Raw genomic sequence first — 14971 nt, forward strand, 5'->3', positions numbered from 1 at the left:
CAGTAACTTTAGAGACACTTAAAATGAAAAGGTCAAATGCACATATCAGATGTCCTTCTCTCATGACTCCTATGAATATGCTACAACTCTGATGCTCCGTTCTCTATTGAAAACCCAACAATGAGGCAAACGCAACCTATCAGTGACCCAGATAAGTGTGATTTACAGGGTGAGATTTTGAATTGTCAGCCCCCAGCCCCCACTCCCAAACAAAATAAAATCGATACGCTATTCTTTTTTACATACTGCCTTTTTGCCTTTGTAAAAACATAATACAAACTCAAAATGCATTCCGGTGTTTTTAAACATGAACTAAAATGCACCATAACACACTTCTGTTTGCTCTGACCTGTTTACTTCTGGTTACACAAAAATGTTCATGCGGCACCATGATACTGTAGCTGCTGAACCTGAATCTCATTATCAGATCTGGCTTATGAGTACCAGTCTGTGCCAGCGTGGCTTTTTCATTCATACTGAGGTTTTTTCTAGCGTCTGTTCTTTCCCAAAGTGATGCCTTTTCAATTATTTAAATAAAAGAAAAAAAATCTAACTACCATTCAAACGTTTGGAGTCTTTTAATGTGTTTGAAAGAAGTCTCTTATGCTTACCAATGCTGCATTTATTTGAATATTGTGAAAATTGTAAAAAAATGTTTCCTCTTTGAATTTATTTTAAAATGTAATTTATTCCTGTGATTCAAAGCTGAATATTCAGCATCATTACTAATCATTCTACATCACTAATATGCGGATTCTAATCATCATTCTAATATGCTGATTTGCTGCTCCAGAAACATTCAAAAGAACAGTTCTAAAGAACAGCATTTAAAATACAAATCTTTTGTAACACTAAATGTATTACCTGTCACTTTTGATCAAGTTTATGAATATTTGCTGTATTAATAACTTAAAAAACAAAAATAAAATCTTACTGACCCAAAACTTTTGAGTGGTAGTGTTCTATAAAAGTCTTTTCGACTGAGGGTTTCAACCGAATTCCCTAAGCACTGGCTATATAACAGCAGAGCTCCATAGTCAGTTTTGATCATTTTTCATGATACAGCAGGTATGTTGATGGCTGTGACTGATGTATGTCACAAAACCCTTAAGCTGGACCAACCTAAACCAGCACTAATTTGTTGCGCTATACAACTTGAATTGAAACTGTTCCTGCTTTGGTTTTGAAATTCCCAAATGTCCCCCAGAAAGGAAAACTAAGCTCTGTAAGATGTATACTAAAGCATGTCATGTTACACTGACAGGAATTAATGACAGATTTATGGCTTTTGCATTTCCTCTGGTCATTCAGCTACACGGATCTTTTGACACTGATATTCCTCATACACATTTCATCTGTGTCTCTCAAAATGTTTGCTTAGATCTACTGCTTCTCTCATGTTCCTCCTTACAAAAACTGACCCCAGTAATCTCACACATGTCTTCATCACTAGAGTTTCAAAATAATATCACCAACAGTTTTCAGACTTGCTAAGAGGCTGTCTGTTTCGACACCATTTTTCAGTGTATGAAACCGCAACCGCTCAGCAATAAAAATGAATTGTCATACAAGTATGTAACATGATAAATGCCTCTTCAGATTTGTAGTACACTCTCTTGGCTCATAATGTGGATTAATGACATTGATACTTTTTAATTCAGAAGTATTATCTTATTTAAGTTTATTTTTTAAATGGAACATTCAATATCTTGTGTATTTGACAGACAATAGAACAAACAATCCTGAACAGCCCATTATTTGGCAGAGTGCATCTTTGTGTCTATCTTCAAGTGTATTGATGCGTACCTGTGCTGTCCTTCAGCGCTGATAGGTCCAGTCTTCCTCTGTGATAGAGGGAGGGGGTACATGTGAACGCTCAGGACTCCCAGAACAATAAAACACCTGTTGGACGGTAATAGAGAGGAAAAAACAGAACTTAAGCCTCAGCCATTACCCTGCAGAAATAGAGAGTCAAATCAGAAGAAGGAAGTGTGCCCTAAAGGCAGCTGATCAGCACCAAATTTGAGTCATGGAGGCGAAATATTTACATCTTTCTAATATCATCTTTTTGATTATTACCGTGCCACAGGTAAGAATAAAAATTTGGCTTTCTTTATGCATGCAATAAATTACGGTGTGGGTAAACTTGCCTATACTTGCTGGAAAAGAGTTTAAAATTGCATTGGAATTCTTAATAAACAGTACTGTAAAAACAGATCATTTGTCATGCATAAAACAATAGTCCTTTTTATTATACTACTGTCATGTGTACACTTTCATGTCGGATATGAGGAAAAATGGATCCAGAGAATGGATGCTTTCTAACATGTTTCATATATTTAAAAAATGATTTGTTGCATTTCTGCTCTTAATTTACAGATATGCAAAGCACAAAATGGTAGGAGATCTTTAATATGTATATTTAATATTTGGGTCATTCCATGAAATTGGTTCATTTTGTCTCCCTTGTAAACTAAAAGATTACTTTAACCTGATAACCTAATTATATATATATATATATATATATATATAATTAGGTGTTTTATCTTCATTAAGATGTTTTGTATTCCAGGATTAGGGTTAATCAGGGCCCATAAAACTAGTACACTGTCTTTTGATCTTCACGATCTCTTTCCTTTGGTTCTGTCTTGTCTGGCACGGCCTGGATTTTAGCGGATACTCCCATTGAGGAGTTCACTCCGACCCCGGCGTTCCCTGCTTTGCAGTATCTGGAGTCTGTGGATGAGGGAGGGGTGGCATGGAAAGCTGGCTTGAGGACTGGAGACTTCCTCATCGAGGTAAGAACACGATTGGGTTTTATAAAACATATAGGCTATATGTGTGTGTGTGTGTGTGTGATAAAACTCAAAATTGACAAGGCGACCACTTTAAGGAATGACCCGGTTGTGTTTTCATCTTGTAGTAGCCTATCAATGAATTTTAACAGTATTATAATTATTATGCTAACCGCTTCACTCTCTGCAGACGTCACGTTATCCGTGTTCACCGTCACCTCCAAAAGTATAACGGTCCGTTGGAGCGGACATACCGGCGCGAGCTCGTACAAAATCACCGCCACGCCGAAAAACTCCCCAGAGCCGTCGGTTTTCGCGCAGTTCAGCGGCAGCACGGTGATGGGCTCCGTTAACTCGTTATCCCCGAACACTGTGTACAGGATGCGGGTCGAAGCCATGGACAACGCGGTGAACGTGCTCTGCAGCGCCGAAACGGAGGAGACGACAGGTAACGTTAACGTTACTGACTTTTGTTTTGAGGCGTTGGACGTTACTGACTTTTGTTTTGAGGCGTTGGACAAGCTGTCCATGATTAATTACAAAAGAAAAGTTCAAATCCAATAATTTAAAGTAAATAAAGTTAATTGAATAGTAATAATTTAAGTATTAATTTATTAGAAACATTATTTTATTTCATTTAATGGTTAAATGGTAACGATATTATGTAATAAATGATTAATTCATATGTATATATTTTTTTATTAATTTATTGAATAAATAAATGATTAACAAATTAAACGACTAATTAAGTACCTTACAACGTTGAACTGCAGTCTTGATTTACTAATTTATCTACAGGATGTAATGTAACATTTTTTTAAATTTAATTTAATGGTTGAATAGTAACGATATTATATAATAAATATGATTAATTCATATGTATATAAATTTTTTTAATTTATTAAATAAATAAACGATTAACAAATTAAACGACTAATTAAGTATTAAGTACCTTACAACTGAACTGCAGTCTTGATTTACTAATTTATCTACAGGATGTAATGTAACATTATATTCAAGACTGTGGAACCCAAATGTAAAAAACACTTTACGAAAGGCCATTTACAATCTATTTATTTATGCATTTATTTGTATGTGTGTTTGTTTGTTTATACAAAGTAAATTATTAATTATTATTATCATTATTATTATTATTTAAAAAAACAGCGCTTTCATCGACCATTGTTACAAAATGAATAATTAATAAAAAAAACAATTCTAGAAATGTAGCTATTGGTTATTTATGTAATGTAATTTAATTGATTATTATTATAATTATTATGATGTTTTTGTATTGTGTGCCATCAGCTCCTGAGGTCCCCCTCATATACCAGGCTTACTCCAAACACAGTGACAGCATCACAGTGGAGTTCGGTGTGGTGTCTGGTGCCACCAGCTACATCATCCGGGCAGAGAACGAGGATGGGTTCTTCTCTGAAAGCCTGGTGGACACTTCCCCCGGGACAGTGGTCGGTCTGCTGCCTTACACCCAATTCACACTCAGCGTGATGTCCGTCAACACTGGGGGAAGGAGTCAGCCTTCCCTACCCCTGAACGCTAGGACAGGTAAACTGACTACAGACTTTCAATAAAACACCTCCTGCTTGATTTAAAAATGCCTTTCAATTAATACTTCGGCTATTTTATACTTCTTTCTTTCTTCTTCTTCTTTTACAAAAACGGTCACATCCCTGTTGTTTGTGACAGAAAAAAAAACGTGGTCAGCTGGTTACCTGCCCAACTAGCTGGTCTGCCAGCCTGATCAACGGAGACAACAAACCCAAAACCCCCTATAAAATCATCAAACCAAACTAGACTAGCATGGTGACCAACTCAAACTTATAAAATCAAACTAGTTTTAGATGTTAGTTCAATACATATATCATTCAAAACAATTGTGCTAATCTGCAGTTATTAATCAGTTTCAGTCAAAAAACTGTTTAAAATACTTTACTGATTTAATATGGATTATGGAAAGTGTAGCCCTCAAATCCACGGCATAACACTATAAAGCTCAAATAAAAGTGTACCTTGTAGCCTTCCAACCAAGATAGACATTTTTATATAAAGCTCATTTACTAAAGATCATACACCATAGAACAGAAGGAAACTTGAGCACTATTCCCTGTTTGGTTGACAATGAGCTGGTATTTAAAATCTGTAACAATAACACAGTATTGTTTACTCCAGCTATTATGCAGATTTAGTAACTCTGGCTCACCCGACTGTTGACGGTAACTGCACCTTTAGCTGGACTGTATACCCAAAACTGAATGAAAAGATAAAACCATGAGAACTAGGCTGTCGTCTCTCCCCAAGGAATGGCTTTGACGTAACATAAAGGGACGGGTTTCATGAAGTTTAATTTATAACATAACTTACACTTATCTCATTTCACTCAACAGACTCGCTGCACGTTATTTCCATCCATCAGATCCTACATCTGTCCCTATCAGACATTTATACTACTTTAATTTTAAAGCTAATCATAGTATATCTAAAGATAAGCACTGCCACATCTCACAATAAATAATTTTCCCCATAACATAGTGTATTAAGGGGATAGTCCACCCAAAAATAGAAATTCTGTCATTATTTACTCACTCTTATGTCGTTCCAAACCTGTATACGTTTCTTTCTTCTGTGGAACACAAAAGAAGACATTTTCAAGAATGCTACCAAATGGTTTCAAGTCCCATTGACTTCCATAGTATGGACAAAAAATACTATGGGAGTCAATGGGACCCAGAATTGTTTGGTTACCAACATTCTTCAAAATATCTTCCTTTGTGTTCCACAAAAGAAACAAACTCATACAGGTTTGGAATGAAATGAAGGTGACTAAATGATAACACAATTTTCATATTTGGATGGACTATCTATTTCATTTGGACAGGATTATTTTTTCAGTTGTAATGATCGAAATTCACCACTAGGCAGTAATTGCTTAGTCTTTGCCTGTGGTGATGCTCTTGCTGCTTTGTCAACTCTTTCTTTTCCTTCTGTCTTTTATTATGCTAATACAACTAAGTTATTAAAATATTATTTTTTTATCTCTCTTTGCAGTGTTGGTTGCCCCGGATCTGCTTTCCAGCTCCCCCAGCAGTGACACCATTGTGATAGAGTGGGATCCAGTGGACCATGCTGTGCTATACAGCCTGGTCATGACCATGGTGGGTTCAGATATGTGGGTCAGACTAAACACGACTCAGACCAACGTGACCTTCACTGACCTTCAGCCTGGCAGCACCTACAGCATCAAGGGCAATGCCTGGGATCCTGATGGTAACCAAGGAGATGACATCACCATCTACCAAATCACACGTAAGGACTTACTCATTTATAGTATTTTGAACAGAATGTGTTCACACAATGCATTTCACCACTTCAATAAACCACTTGGCTCTTTTAATTGAAAATGGCGGGGCCGCCATGTTCAGCATTACAAATTCTCTCATTCTGTGAAGTGTTTTGCCTGACTCTGTGTACTAGATAATCAGTGCATAATTTTGTAAAATTATTACTAATTATGAATCAAACCTCAAAGAGATAGTCCACCCAAAATGAAAATTCTGTTACCATTTTCTCACCCTCATGTTGTTCCAAATCTGTATGACTTCCTTTCTTCTGTGGAACACAAAAGAAGATATTTTGAAGAATTCTGGTAACCAGTTTCGTGTCCCATTGCCTTCAGAGTATTTTTGTCCAAACCTTGGAAGTCAATGGGACTCGAGACGGTGAGTAGCGCAGGTGTCGCTCATTATCATTTACTCCACCGGCCTCGCTCCGTTCCCACGGCTCTCTGCCCCACCCCACTCATCACAAACACTATACTTGTATTATATTACCTTTGCATAAAATTACAAAAAAACTACTTAACGCTAATGTGAGGATGTTTCTAATACAGCGTCTATGCCGGGAGTGATGGTAAATTTGACATTGTTCTCTCTTCTGACTGCCGTTATCAGTCTCTCTCTATTTTATTCCTCTTTTTGAAAGTCATGAAAACACTATCGTGGAGTTTTACTTTTGCTATTTGAGCCAATGGGAATGCAAAAAATATATTTTCTTCCAGTCACTGCTATAGAAGTTTACCCAACTATGACGACTTCCGCTGCTGAGAAACCTGGAAATGTGAAAAAGGTCCATTCCCTTTAAATTCACAAATTTCCTTCACTTTCTCTCTGTCCCACTGTCCTCTACAGGTCCTCCTGTCCCGGGACCTGTGCAGGTTCTGTTGACGCTGAGTCGCTCTATCGAACTGTCGGTGTATTGGCAGACAGTCCGTGGTGCCAACGAATACATTGCTGTGAGCTCAATGGGCCAGAACTGCAGCTCATCCTTAGACGCCTACTGCATAATCAGTCCCCTCAGCTGCAGCCAGAACCACACCATCACCGTCACAGCGGAGAACGAGGCCGGACCCAGTGACCCTTCTGCTCCACAGGACCTTCTAACCTGTAGATTTTACTCACACGCACACATATAAAACCACACATACGCATTAATAAAGAGTTGTGCAGTTGGTTGTCGTCTTCTTTGAATCATTTTCAGTCCCATGTCCTCCTGAGCTGGTGTGGATTGAGGAGCCGACTACAGGGAACTGTTCTGTCTCGTGGTCTGAGGTTCAGTGGGTGGATTACTATATCGCCTATGTGAAGAGAGATGACGGCTTAGAGACAAACTGCAACACCACTGGCACAACCTGCTACTTCCAGTGTATATGTGGATACACATACCTCTTGACAGTATTCGCTTACAACCTGGCAGGGTCCAGTCCACCGGGTCAAAGAGTCAACTATACTACAAGTTTGTATTTCATACACATAGACTTACATTTATTTATTTAACAGATGGTTCTGTCCAAAGTGATTTGAACAATTTTGCATAAGAATATTGGTATGATATATGATACGTATCTCTCTCTGTGTCCTCAGTCCCCTGCTGTCCAGAGGATTTGTCCGTGTCCCTGATTTCCACAGAGACTTTAGAGATCTCGTGGTCTCCAGTTCGAGGAGCTGAGTTGTATGAGACGATCGCTGCAGACGGAAGCGAATGGATCCACTGCAACGACACGGCTCCTGTGTGTGCGCTCTCTGATCTCACCTGTGACAGCCTGTATAGCGTGGTGGTGCGGCCCTGCAGTGAGACACAAGGATGCAATAACACCTGTAGTGCACATACACGCCGGACAGGTACAGACACACAAATGCTCATTTGCACATGAGCCCACAAATTATTATTAATATTATTATTATCATCAAATATTGTATTTCCAAGGTACTCGAAATACGGTTATAATATTATTATAATAAAATCATGATTAAATTATTATAATAAATATTAATATTTATATAAATATTGATAATATTTATATAAATATTAATAATATACTATTACATAGTACCTTTAAAAGTAGCTTCTCAATGCACTTTACATAACACACAAAAAAAATAAGATACTAGTGTACCATGGAATACCATGTTTTGTGGTACATTTACCATAGTAGTACCATGGTATTTTGGAAGTACTTTGACTAACATGTGAATACAATAACAAAAACAACAACAATAATAATTGTTATCATATATTATAATTACATGATACCCAAAGTTATAATAATATTATTATATATTATTTTGATTAATATTAAATAAAACATTCATGATATTTATATAAATATGAATATGTTTTATATAAAAGGTAGCTTCTCAATGCATTTTACATTAAAAAAAAAACAAAAAGAGAAAAACAAGATATGACTTAAAAAGTAATAAAGCATATTTAAAAAAAATAAAAACAATAATTCATACAAAATATTAACATGGGTAGGAAAAAATTATGAAATGATGAATAAAACAACACAAAATGAAAACGGTAAAGTCTTTCCTAAAATAATTATAATAATTAATAACATTCGTTTCATTTCCATGGTGTATTTCAAAATACTACAGTATTGTCATAGTATGTGATCTTATCACTGTAACATGGTATCAGTTTTTTTGAAATTATCTTGTTTTTTTTTTCTCTCAGCTCCCTGTGCCCCTGTGATCCTCAACGTGACTCAGGTGAACTCTTCCATAGTGGAGGTATTTTGGATGGCTACAAACACTGAGGCTAACTACACTGTGATCGCCATGGGTCTCACCGACACGCTCACCTGCTCATCCAGCAGCACTTCCTGTTACATCAGTGTGTCCTGCGGATCCACATATGAGGTCAGCGCCTACGCCACAACCACAGCAGGACAGAGTCTTCCCAGCTACTCCATTCCCTTGGAAACAGGTGCAGTAATGAAGATGGAAAACATCTGGAGATAGATAAATAATGGTTGAAAGCGATATAAAAATGTCCCCTTTCTCTCTCCAGGACCCTGTTGTCCAGAAACTCTGAGTGTTGAACAGGTGACCCAGTCTATGACGAACATCACCTGGTCGACTGCCACAGGGGCGCAGTCGTATGTCACTTCTTTGACATCCCCCAGAGGTCACGCCAGATGTCACACCATGGACACCCACTGCCTGCTGGGATGCATCACATGTGGCACCAGCTACAATGTGTCGCTGGAGGCCTTCAGCATTACTGGACATAAATCAGAGTGCAGTTACCATGGCTTCTCTGCTAGTGAGTAAAGTAGTTTTCTATCTATCTATCTATCTATCTATCTATCTATCTATCTATATGCAAACACATGACTTGTTAATAGACATTTACTCTAGATGCTATTAATTCAAACTGGTTTTCTTTTGTTCTATCGATTTATATTTTAAAACTCAACAAACTTCTTTTCTTAAAAGGTGCTTGTGCTCTTTCTTTAAAATAATAATAATAATAAATATTAATATTTATATGAATGTTATTTATACTTGTTTTATAAATAGTACCTTTAAAGGTAGCTTCTCAATGCACTTTACATAAGAAAACAAAAAACAAGATATGACAGTAAAAATAACGAAGAGTAATTCCAAATAAAAAAGTGAAATTATTAATAATAAAACAAAACACAAAATTAAACAGTCAAGTAAAGGCTTTCCTTAAAATAATCATGTGATTTGAGTATAAAAAAATAAAAAGCTAATATATGATAATGTGACATTTTGTGTATTTAATGTTTGATTTGAAATTATATTTAAAATGAATGAAGGCAAATGAAAAATAAGACATTTGAAAATAAAGAAACAAGCAAAATGTCTGTGTAAATCAGTTGTAAAACCATTCTTGCATAGATTCAACCATACTTAAGAATGGTTTTAAAAATGATTTATGCAATAATTTGTTCAGAGACTTGGAATGAGTAAGTGCACTTAATTTCTGAACCTTCCACCGTCCCATCTCATTTTCTTTATCTGTAACCTCTCTCAGGCACGTGTTGTCCATCCAGCGTGAGACTCTACAGGATGGATAACAGCACTCTTCGGGTGTACTGGCACTCTTCTCCCGGCCTGTACAACTACACAGCCGACCTGTATGGCACCAGATCCAACTACACCTGCAGTGCGACACATGGGGCTAATGGATGTGACATCTCCAAGATCCTGTGTGGGGAAGTGTACACCGTCGTGGTCGCTCCCTTAACACAGGAGGGTTCAAAGGTCACATACTGTCCCAGAAAACTCTACTCAGGTACAAGATGATATTGTTTTATCATCCAGAGAAATCATATTTTAATTTTGTATAATGACATATAATATCATTTAAAAAAAATGTTTTGGACTAGAGACTACAGGCTAACTGTATATGAACTGATTTCCATGTTTCCTTGTCTTTTCAGTCTCCTGTTCTGGAAACACCGTGGGAATGGGTGTGTATTCTAATTGAAACTCATCTAGAACCCTCTATTTTTTTTAAATAAAATATAAATATGATATATTAATATAACAATTATATATGAATATTTTTTTAATATACACATTTAAAAACAATTAAAATGACATGTTCTCCTAAGCATGTTCCTTATGACTCTTTCTGTGTATATCTGCAGTGATCTATCGAGGCCGAAGAAGTGTGGCCTAAAACCTTATTGTAAGTGATTGTACATAAATTATGACTGTTTACATTTAGTGTCATCACACACAGATGCAGAATCTCATGGGACAGACTTACCCAGGGCATTGGAAACTGGAGGCCTTTGTGTCCACCATAAGATAAAGCGTATCATGTCAACATGTGGACATGTTTATTGCTGTACAGCCTGTGACAATAAAATATGACACTTGTACTCTTGGGACTCCAGATGCGCATCTCAGTCAACTCGTCTTCAGATATGATAAATGATAAAGTGTCTTGTTACTTGTTTTAAAACATTTAGGAATACAAATAAAGTCTGTCGGAATGTCACCTGAAAAAAATCGAATTATATTTGAAAGAAAATCCTACATTTATTATACTACATTTAATTGGTGATTTTAAATTTGAGATACACACACACACACACACACACACACACATGTATGTGCATGTGTGTGTGTGTAGCATGGTCAAGTGATGAGATGGTGTGAAAAAAAAGACAAAAGATTTATGAGAATGTTGCAGGATATTGTCTTTTTAATGCGATATGAATGATGTATAGGCCATATACATTTCAGTGTATATTATCAAAGTTAGACTGCCCACAAATGTCCGGTTCTCATGTCTTTTTGTCTTCAGTCAAAGGGCACAGATGAAAGAAGATGGAGCTCTGACGTCATCAGCGGAGACAACAGGCCATTCTCTTCTCACTGCTTTCATCTCGCCACATTTATATACTGTTTTCCAGCAATACCTATAACAATTGTCTCAATAAAAATGTATGTGTATCTTTAAGATCTTTAAAACGTGAAAGCAAAAATATATATTTTTCAATCAAATTGTTAACCATTTCTAAATGTGTGATATTTTATACATTCATTTCCTTTGTATTAGGAAGTTTGCATTCATACATTAATTGGCTTATACTCAAAGCATGTCATGCCCAAATGTTTACATGTCCAAAAAGTAAGTAATATCATAATGAAAAGAAAAATGTCTATGTTAATGTAGCGTAATGATTTGAACAACACTAAGCATTTGTAGGAAGTCCCCTAAGCAGCAAGCCTCCAAATGAGTGGACCAGTGTGTTTTACACAGGACAGGGCGGACCTCTTCGGAACTAGGATGAGAAATCTGAACCGTTCAGTGTCCGCCCCAGGTCATATGTGTCCTTTGGATGATATATTACATTGAATTTGCAAAATATGTATGTTTACTAACGGCCTACAGCCTGAGAACCTCAATGCAATAGCAGCCTTTAGTACTCTTAATAAACAGCATGAAGCATTACCAGTGGTGGACAGTAACGGAGTAGCTTTACTTCGTTACTGTACTTAAGTAAATTTTTCAAGTATCAAAATTAAATTAAGTAGCCTATATAAAATTGCTAAATAAATCTATCTATCAGTACTTTTTTACTTAAGTACATAAAAAATCGAGTACTTTTGTACTTTCACTCGAGTAAAATTGAAAAAGGAGTACTTTTACTTTTACTGGAGTAATATTTTATTATACGTATCTGTACTTTTACTCAAGTACTTGATTTGTGTACTTCGTCCACCACTGAGCATTACATATTGAGAATATTTTTTTTTATTTACATTTCAGTTTTCTTAAATATTTTTCAATATTTTTTCCCCCCACTATTTGCTATTTATATATTTATTTTATGTGCATGTTTTAGGGCTGCTGAAGTTATCACATTAATTCTTTAGATTGATATTACATTTATTTGACATTAATTTGCATAATTTTGCTATAGTGTTCTGTTTCTTAAGACTGGTCTAAACAGTCAGAACTTTGCAAGAAAACCACAAAAGGTTTCCGTCTCCGATGCACAGTCACAAACAACACGTTTATCAGTCGATTATGTAGAAACATTCTCTTTCTATATGCAATGAAGATCAACACGAGACTGCATATTTTCTATCTAATGGCACATGTATTTATAAATGAAACGCAGATGGGAAACCTAATCATTTTAAGTTGCAAAATACCTTAAAGATATGGCATGACAAACAAAAGAAACAAATCCACGTCACGAACATAGAGTTCCTGAGCTGTGTTTTCATCTACTTCATGAGAAACAACACAAAAGAGATATTATATTCTCTTACATAACACCATATTTAGTGGCACTTGCTAAGATAAGCATTACTGTTATCAGTACTGGATTTGAACACACCCTGAACCATAAATATTAAACTTCAGTAACTTATCCGGCACCATCTGTGCTATGGGTGAGTGGTACCTCAAATCAGATGAAAACCTTCCACAGATTTGCATTGAAAACCAGACCCAGTTGGCAATCACCTAAAGATACCTCATAACATGTAAAACCACCAGGAACAACCTTGCAACCATTTAGCAACATCGTAACAACCTATATAACAACATTATGGCAAGTAGCCACAACATTCTATCATTGTGGCAGTTGGTTTTGAATGGGCAAGAACCACTCACCTTTTCTTTAGAACAAATAAAAAATAAAGGTTATTGAAATTAATCTAGATTTTTACATTTTCTGAAGAAATTGTAAGTAGTGCTACAAGCAAAATGGCAATTTTTATGTCTCTTTTATTGTCCACCTGGTTGTAAAAAAAATTAAAAATTATAAGACTAACCACTTAAACAAGTAATAGCACACATCCACTCAAAAAGTCACATGATTTGAAGCATGATTCATTTGCACAGCACAAACATGCTGCACATCAAAGTTTAATACTTCGGGATATATATGAACTATAACAGAAAATTGGCCAAAGAACACATATTTTGATGTACAGTACTGTGAGTGCACTGGATAAATGTGTCAGCAAAATGCATAAATATAACAATAACATTGCTGATAAATACACTAATATGAGAGAGCAGCATGTGGGCAGAATGTGAGAAAGACACGAGACACGAGAAAGTCATCGTCTTACATGAACATAAAAACGTGTCTCAGTCAGACATGACCAATGTATTGCTTCTGAGAGAAAAGATGTGCCTCAAACACGTGCCATACAATGGCACTGATAATTCATCCTGTGGGAAAGAATACTGATGACGCTTAAACCAGGTAAATAAATACTTATTTGGTTCCTCCTATACAGAGCAAAGATATTAAATCTCCTGTTTCTCATATGTGTCTTCTGAGCAACGGGCCCAAGTAATCTCATGTTCATCTCTGGAATATACTATACAACTTTTGCCCAAATTTTTGCACCTATTTAGTTGATGTTGCCAAAAGTCAGAGCCAGATTTCACAGAATATCGCGTAATGTATGATGGACAAAGACTCTGATTTTGTTTTTTGTTTTTAGCTTCAGACTATGAATCCATCCAGTTGGAGATATCAAACATGTTTGATATTTTGAGCTGATTTTAGAACACATATTGCTTACATGTCACGCGTCTCCTAGCAACGACTTTTTATCTTCTGACTTTCTTTTCTGCTGTTGTGAGGTTACATCTCACATTTCTGACTTCTCAGAAATGCGAGTATGTATCTCATAATTTTGACTAATGCAATTCTGAGAAAGAAGTTAGAATCGTAAGACATAAAGACTGTTCAGATTTGAAAAGTTGGGACCCACTTTATATTAAGTGTTGTTAATTACTATGCACTTACTTTTAAATTAATAATTTGATACAATGCACTTATTGTGTACATACAAGTTTTTACATTGTACTTTGTACTATTTGAAAATACCATCCTGTTATTACACCTGTAATTTCTGTATAATTACATCTATAATTAATTACACTGTTGACCCTATAAACCTAACCATAACCTACCCCAAATCTTACCCGTATCCCACCTCAATAGCAGCAAAAGTGTTTAGCAATTCAATATGAACACAATAGGCACATTATACCTATTCATTATTTTATAATTAAGTATTTGTGACCCTGGACCACAAAACCAGTCTTAAAGGGGTCATATGATACTGCTAAAAAGAACATTATTTTGTGTATTTGGTGTAATGAAATGTGTTTATGCGGTTTTAAGTCTTACAGACTGTGAGTCAGAACTGCAGGTATTGTAGTCTACTCTACCAGGATCAGTAAACAGCTTCGTCCACGGTGAAAGCCGATCCGGCGATCCACAGCACTAAGTTGATGTATTTCCTCAGCGACCAGCACAGATCAGCTCTAGGCATGACGAAGCGGATATCGTCCTC

At 36.1% G+C, this 14971-nt stretch overlaps 1 protein-coding gene across 1 annotated transcript; it reads left to right on the plus strand.

Annotated features, from left to right (window-relative positions):
• The first annotated feature begins 1948 nt into the window (after positions 1–1948).
• On the plus strand, positions 1949–12092 carry LOC107671595 (fibronectin type III domain-containing protein 7-like). The gene is made up of 14 exons (XM_016464508.1): positions 1949–2089; positions 2380–2398; positions 2986–3243; positions 4104–4361; positions 5862–6119; positions 7001–7255; positions 7350–7604; positions 7733–7990; positions 8829–9080; positions 9165–9419; positions 10158–10418; positions 10567–10596; positions 10777–10817; positions 11442–12092. The coding sequence occupies exons 1-13, from the start codon at positions 2030–2032 to the stop codon at positions 10806–10808; spliced, it is 2451 nt and encodes an 816-aa protein (XP_016319994.1). The 5' UTR covers positions 1949–2029; the 3' UTR covers positions 10809–10817; positions 11442–12092.
• The last annotated feature ends 2879 nt before the right edge of the window (positions 12093–14971 follow it).

The sequence above is a fragment of the Sinocyclocheilus anshuiensis genome, unplaced genomic scaffold (assembly GCF_001515605.1).
Source record: "Sinocyclocheilus anshuiensis isolate Anshui unplaced genomic scaffold, SAMN03320099.WGS_v1.1 scaffold1149, whole genome shotgun sequence".
NCBI classification, from domain to species: Eukaryota; Metazoa; Chordata; class Actinopteri; order Cypriniformes; family Cyprinidae; genus Sinocyclocheilus; species Sinocyclocheilus anshuiensis.